Genomic DNA, 8085 nt, shown 5'->3' on the forward strand with positions numbered 1-8085 from the left:
CTAACTCCAAAAAATAAGCGTAATTCAAAAGAATGTAACTTTGTCAAGAATGACCGTAAAAAATTTATAAAAAAGCATTTTAAAGCTTGAAATCTCTATTCGAGATTTTGGGATTGATAAGTCATTAAACGATTTATAGATTGTTTACAAAGTTATGCAGATTCAAACGGGGATGCGCCAAATCTCAAAATTTTTTACAAACGTTGCAAAGCTCCACGACGCAAAATAAAAATTAAACGAAAATGCGGTTTATAACATTCGAAAGCGTGGATCTTGTAATTAACGTTTTTGTTGAGCGTTGTACGATATTTTTTCACTAAGTTAGGCAACAGTGAAGCAAAAATGGCCTTTTCTGCTTCAATGTTGGATAATTCAGTAAATAAAAATTGTACAACGGTCAACAAAAAAAATAAAAGGTAAATATTCACGCTTTTAAATTTTCTAAATCGCATTTTTGTGAAATTTTTATTTCGCGCCGTGAAGCTTTACAAAGTTCTTAAAAAAAATCCGACAAATGTCAACTTTTTATAAAAATTTTGCCAAGTTGTACAGCGTAAAATAAAAATCGCACACAATTGCAGTTTACAATATTTGAAAGCATAAATCTTTACCTTTAATTTCCGTTTTTGTTGAGCTTTGTACAATTTTTTTCACTGAGTTATTCAGCACTAAAGCAAAAATGATTCCTTTCTTTAATGTTAAATAAATCAGTGAATAAAAATCGTACAACGCTCAACAAATATGCAAATTAAAGATAAAGATCCATGCTTTCAAATGCTGTAAACCGCATTTGCGTGCAATTTTTATTTTGCATCGTGGAGCTTTGCAAAGTTTGTAGAAAATTTTGAGATTTGACGCATTTCTATTTGAATCCGCGTAACTTCATAAACAATCTGTAAATTGTTTAATGACTTATCAATCTCAAAACTAAAGATTTCAAGCTTTAAAATGCTTTTTATTAATTTTTTTACAATCATTTTTGACAAAGTTATGCTCTTATAAATAACGCCTGTTTTTTTGGAGTTAGAATAAGTGATCCCTTAATTTTGCTCCCGAGTATGTGTGTGTGTGTGTGTGTGTATGCATGTATGTATGTACGTGTTACACTATATATTATATAATATATTAACTTATAAGTAATCTTAAGGCTCCTGAATACTCGCTAAAGTTGTCCTTGTTTAATGACATCAGGAGCGAGAAATACAATATTAGATTTGAAACTGACATATAAAACTGATAAATTTTTAACATGTTGAAAAAATTTAAAATACCTGCAATTGAAAGTACAATAGAATATTCTATTACTTTCAATTAAGGGGAAACCTAGTATAAAATCCATTTTTTTCACGTTTTCTGTTTTTTGCTGAAATTGTTAGAAAATTATCTCAAAAATATAAAAAAAAAACATTAGAAAGTTATAAGAGACTTCCTTTTGTATTAATTTCAAAGAAAGGCTGAGTCAGCCTTAGTGCTGGAGCGCGTCGGTATACAACTTTAAACATTTTTTTGTCAAAATGCTAAATTTTGCGCGCCAGCCTATGTAACTCAAAAACTACTTGACCGATTATCTTCAAATTTTACATGCTCATTGTTAAACTATCTGGTCCTAGCATTTATCTATCTAATCATTAATATTTTGCTTTAAACAATAATTATTAACAATTGTTTAAAGTGCTTTTTTTGTTTATGTTGCTGTTTTTGCAATTTTATGAACTTTTTAAATTATTTAGGTATATGCTGTGCGTTTTTACATAAACTATTATAACAAAATTTTGATAGTAAGAAAGCTATCTCTTGTTCGCAGCTAGGTCTTAGTGCTAATATTTATTCGTGTGATTTTATATACTTCTTCAAATTCAAGCAGAATGTGCGTCGAATTAATTTCGGTTGTAACACAGCATGTCAAATAGGAATCACGCGCCTCAAATGCGTTGTCACTTATATACAAATATTGCGAGAAATATCATTGTGCCCCAGTGGTCGAGGTGGTAACTGGTAAGACACCGGGACCGGAGATTTCGAACCCTGGATGAGGTGTTATTTTTCGCAATAAATTTCTTACAGTTTTTTTCAGGGTGGAATGAGTATATAGATATGCAAATCAGCGTCAATTATTATATTAAATTAATCAATTTAATATAAATAGTGATATTACTAATTCTTATTCGACATGTTGTGTTACGACCGAAATTAATTCGGCACATTCTGCTTGAATTTGAAGAAGTATATAAAATCACACAAATAAATATTAGCATTAAAACCTAGCTGCGACCGAAAGAAGGCTTTCTTACTGGCATTGTGTTGTTACACTATCGGTCCAAAACATATTTGTAATTAACAAAATGTTCTTGAAATTTTTATTTCAGATTAATTTTGTGACCTCGGCATTGCCCGGCGCAAATTCGAGGAGTCAATTTCAAGCAGCTGCTGTGCCGCCATTTTGAAACACCAACAAAACACCGCCATTTTTTAACACCAACAAAATTTTTGTAAATATTTTAAATAGTGAATATTATCGTATACTTTGTCTACATTTAATAACTTTTACCATACTTTTTTTTAAATCGAGAAGAAAACGGCTTTTTACACTAGATTCATCGCTTAAAAAACAAAAAATAATTAAATTTTATAGAACTATAACTAATTATATAACTTTTTTACATAATATATTGGTTACAAATACGTCTTTTGAACGTATCCATAGTTTCATAACCGTGAAGAAACTTTAAAAAATGTTTAAACAGAAACGTTTTTGAAATTATAGTTTAAGAAACGTATTTGTTACGTTTCTGCAGTTAAGAAGAAACGTAAAGAATACGTTTCATAAACTATGGTTTCAAAAATGTTTTTGTTTAAACGTTCTTCAAAGGTTATATCTTCTTTATGATTATAAAGTTATAGAGATACGTTCTAAAAACGTATTTAAAACTAATACGTGCTACGTGGGATGATTGAGATACGCTATCCCCCTTCCATTTCTATAAGTTTTATGCTTGAAACTTGTTCCTTAAGAGTTTTGGAGGTTGCTGATTAAGAATATGCTAAAAATACAAAATTAAATATAGTGGATTTAATATGGTAAACGGAATTTTCAAAATCAACTAGATTTGCTTTAAACATTAAAAATTATGTTTGCCATATGATGAATGGCAGTTTGAATTTTATATTTTTAAAATCGGATTGGTAATCAGAGATCTTGAAAACACTTAAATAACAACTTTTAAGCGAATCCGATCAATTTTGATAATTTTATGCCATTTTGACATCGAATTCATAATCAGCGATCTCAAAAACCCGAAATAGTGATTTTCCAAAATTTTGAGCAAACAAATTTAATCACAAAATCGACAATTTTTCGGTTTGTATTAATAATTATTTACTAAAATTATTTATTTAAAAATGGTATTAAAAATTAATTTATTAGTTACATGGAACTTTTAACAATTTAGAAATACCAAAGATGATAAAGAATTCATTTAAAAAGCGATTTATTAATAAAACAAACTTATGTGATAGGTGTAGCTTCGGAACCATAAAGTCATTTTGATGCCAATTTAATGTGCTTTTAAATAATTACTTTGTAGGGTATAAATGCAAGATTAATATCCATTTCTATTACTGTAGACTAAAATTGATTTTTATTTAATTACTCTACAAATGTGTTATTGGACCGATAGTGTAACAACACAATGATAGTAAGAAAGCCTTCATCGGTGGTAGCTAGGTCTTAGTGCTTTTATTTATATTTATGTGATTTTATATACTTCTCCGAACTCAACCAGATGTAATTGTAATTTGAATCACGCGCCTAGAAATGCGTTGTCACTCATATACCAATATTGCGAGAAATATTACTGTACCCCAGTGGTCGAGGTGGTAAGACACCGGGACCGGAGATTCCGGAGGTGCCAGGTTCGAACCCTGGGTGGGGTGTTATTTTTCGCAATAAATTTCTTACAGTTTTTTCAGGGGGGAATGGGTATATAGATGCAAATCAGCATCAAGTATTATATTAAATTAATTAATTTAATATAAATAGTGATATTACTAATTCTTATTCGACATGCTGTGTTATGAGCGAAAATTAATTCGGCGCACATTCTGGTTGAGTTCGGAGAAGTATATAAAATCACATAAATAAAAATAAAAACACTAAGACCTAGCTACGACCGATGAAGGCTTTCTTACTATCATAAATATTTTTGTTAGAAAGGCCCTGAGAAAAGCTTTGATAAAAGGTGAAGGGAAGAAATACTCTTTATCTGTTGGAATTAACTATGGCTTTATTCTTACTGCGTACTTGTCTCGGCCGTCTATGCTTGCACTAACTTTCGGAGTGTATAATATCTTAAAGCAAGCCATCGACTGAACCGCAGTACAATCAGAGACCGCACATTTCGAAACAGAGAACACTATACTAATACATTCCGATATCTCTACTATTTCAAACTATTGTATATAATTACACCCAAATTATTTACCTATATTCCATCGACCATGGTCTTTTCTAACAAGATCCACTTTGTTAAATAAATTTTCTCGTAACTGATGCATATTATCTGAATTTGGAAATTTACCAGCAATACCAGAAATAACGATCTCCTCGCCGGAATCAGTACTGTTCCATTCTTCTTTATCATCCATGATTTTAATTATTTATGCGGATAATCTAGAACAATGTATGCGTACTTTATGTACTTATATTTTCATACTATTTTATATTTTTGTACTGTTTTATATTTTCATATTGTTTTATATTTTTATGTACCTGGTTTTAATATCACTATGATATCATTCAAATTACAAATGAAAAGTGACACTAATTACCTCAACGGCGAGCTGCTTTTATATATCAAATTCAAATGATTATTAAAATATACGCTAATATGAATACTGCTTACACAGACTTCCGTTTTTAAACTTCTGTTCTGTTGTTTGAATAAACTTTATCATTTCCGATGTGTTTTTGCGCAGATTGAACACGAATTCGGCAAGCAAATTGCTTTACTTCCACAGGACGTCCCTTGGACTAGCAAATGAGTGCCTCTTGCCTAAGGCACTTTCCTATGGCTTCTTGCCTATGACTTCTTGCCTATGGACATCCTGTGGACATCCCATCAAGAATCCTAAAGATGTCCATTTGCAATCCTCGAAATATATGGTATATACGCATTTCAGGACTTTTTTAGGTTATTTAAGGAATATCCGCATAAATGTATTATATTATTACACTACATAATTTCAATGAGCAAAATAATATCTTAATAACATTTTAAAAAACATTTTTCGCAAAAAAAAATTGGGAATTTTTTCTCGGAAATTTTCAAATGTCACCCATCCAAGTCATGATTCGGGCGAACGTTGCTTGACCTTTGTGATCGCTGCGAACTGGATGATCTGTGAACACTTTATGCTAATATGTGTATATAACTGATAGATTAAGTAAATTTATATTATCGAAAAGATAAACTATATGTATAATTAAACCATATTATTTATATAAATATATACAAAATTACAGTTTTTCTACTGATTTTTACAAATACGGATTAACATCTGGAATAACTTTTCTGTTATTATTTGTTTAAGAATGCAACTAAAAAATATGTCAATATAATACAATAATTTGTTGGACATCTCGCAAACATTGCGTCCGACAACCCAATAACATCGCGGAGGAAGCCTCGCGAGTATCGATCTATCGACACTCGCTCCCGCCTGCGAGTGCACTCTCGCAGCACTGGGCACGGACGCTTGGCGTCTCGCCTCTCTACATCATTCTTCTTTCTCTCTACACGCGATCTGTACACGGGCTCTTGCCGTCTCATCTCTCCTTTTGTACGATCGAAACTGTCTACAATATACTAGTGCTTTTATGTCATACACTGAGTTCCTATCAATCTACCTGCCCGGTTCCTGCCCTACTCGCTACAGGTTATGGGCCCAGAGCGACAAACGTTGACCTAGACTGATAACGAACGTGGTACGTATTGCACACGACCGCCATTAAGTGTATACACGACTGCAAGCACTCGTCAACGATAACGCGAAACGATGGCTCACACTAACACCGTAAATTCCACGCGAATTGAGACATTGACCAAAGACAATTACGATACGTGGGTCATCCAAGTGGAAGCGTTGCTTGTAAAGGACGACACGTGGTGCTACGTGAACGGTGAGAAACCACGCCCGGAGGGCACCGACGATGCCCCGGCTACGCAAGCCGCCATCACCGCATGGGAGAAGGAAGATCGTATGGCGAAATCCGATCTCATTCTCGCCATAAGTCCCACGGAACTAAAGCAGGTACGCGGTTGCCTAACCTCAAAGGACGTATGGGACAAATTGAAATCGATATACGATTCCAAAGACCCCGCGCGCAAAGCGACATTACTCAAACGCCTCATCCAAACCAAAATGTCGGAAGGCGGTGACGTAAAGAAACATATAGCTGATTTCTTCGACGCGATTGACAAACTAGAATCTATGGAAGTGAACGTCAACGGAGACCTCCTCTCCATCATGCTCCTCTACAGCTTACCAAATAGCTTCGAGAACTTCCGGTGCGCAATCGAATCTCGAGATACATTACCAAGCGCCGAACAATTGAAAATAAAAATCATCGAAGAGCATGAAGCGCGAAATCAAGCCACGGGGAGCGAATCGGGAGCGATGCTTGCGTATCGCAACAAACATAACCCTAAACATGCATCCACACCACGAAATGAAAACGACGCAAAGGCACCTACTCGCTTCAAATTCAAATGTTCTTTTTGCAAAACAGCAGGACACAAATATGCGGATTGTCGCAAAAGGAAGAAGCAAGAATCAGACAAGGCAAATAATACGGAGGTTGACACTTTCTTAGCTGAAGTCGCCCAATACTCGACCGGATCTCCGGGAGACACCGCATCGAGCCAGTGGTGCCTTGACAGTGGATGCACATCCCACTTGTGTAAGGATATCCGAATGATGATCAAGCCGACAAGTACACAGAGTGATATCAAGTTAGCCAACAATGCCACCAGCTCAGTAAGAGCAAAAGGAGAAGTCGAGCTCCTAACACAAATCAAGAATCGAGACAAACGGATCAAATTACAAGATGCATTACATGTTCCGGACCTAAGGACCAATCTGCTATCCGTTGCCAAAATCGCAGATAAAGGCTATTGCATATCATTCGATTCGAAACAGGCAACTATACAAGATCATCAAGGAAACACCAAACTCATTGTCAAACGACAGGGCGATTTATACCTCCTGGAAGCATCCGCTCAAGAAGCAAACATTGCCACGCTAGGAAAGAAATCCAAAATCCAAATCTGGCACGAACGACTTGGACACTTAAATATGACTGATCTCCTGCGGATGTCAAAGACGCAAGCTGCATCAGGACTCAAGCTCCGAGAAAATAACGAAACCTCCAATTGCAAGGTATGCATCAAACAAAAACTGAGTAGCTTACCATTTAATCCTCGTGTTCACAAGTCTCAACGTCGCCTCGAAATTATTTACTCCGACTTGTGCGGACCAATGCGCACCAATTCAATAGGAGGCGCACGTTACTTCATGACAATCATCGACGACCACTCGAGATGGTGTCATGTCTACTTCTTGAAAAGCAAGAGCGAAGCTTCGGCCAAATTCACCGAATACAAGAAATTCGTCGAGAATCAGACTGGCCTCAAAATAAAGGCATTCCACTCGGACAACGGGAAGGAGTTTTGCAACTCCGTCATGGACACACTGCTGAAGGAATCGGGCATTCAACGCCGACTAACCATATCTCACACCCCTGAGCAGAATGGAATCGCCGAACGCAAGAATCGCACTTTGGTCGAAACAGCACGATGCCTATTGGATCAATCTAATCTCCCAACTCACTTCTGGGCTGAAGCCATTAATACGGCAAGTTACATACGAAATCGTTGCATCTCTAAGAGCCTAGATGGCCGCACGCCACACGAGCTCTGGCATGGAACAAAACCCGACATAAGCCACCTCCGATCACTCGGATGCAAAGTGCTATTTTTAAACAAAACACCGAACAAAGGAAAATTCGAACCAAGGGCCATCGACGGC

General features: G+C 35.5%; 1 protein-coding gene across 1 annotated transcript in view; it reads right to left on the bottom strand.

The window, feature by feature from the left end:
• Nucleotides 1-4903, bottom strand: part of LOC105202184 (fatty acid synthase) — a 70723-nt gene extending 65820 nt beyond the window's left edge. The window contains 2 exon segments of the mRNA XM_039457175.1: nt 4482-4669; nt 4769-4903. Of these exon segments, the coding sequence (XP_039313109.1) occupies nt 4482-4644 (163 nt within the window). The 5' untranslated portion in view covers nt 4645-4669; nt 4769-4903.
• Between the last annotated feature and the right edge of the window lie 3182 nt (nt 4904-8085).

Source organism: Solenopsis invicta, chromosome 14 (genome assembly GCF_016802725.1).
Source record: "Solenopsis invicta isolate M01_SB chromosome 14, UNIL_Sinv_3.0, whole genome shotgun sequence".
NCBI classification, from domain to species: domain Eukaryota; kingdom Metazoa; phylum Arthropoda; class Insecta; order Hymenoptera; family Formicidae; genus Solenopsis; species Solenopsis invicta.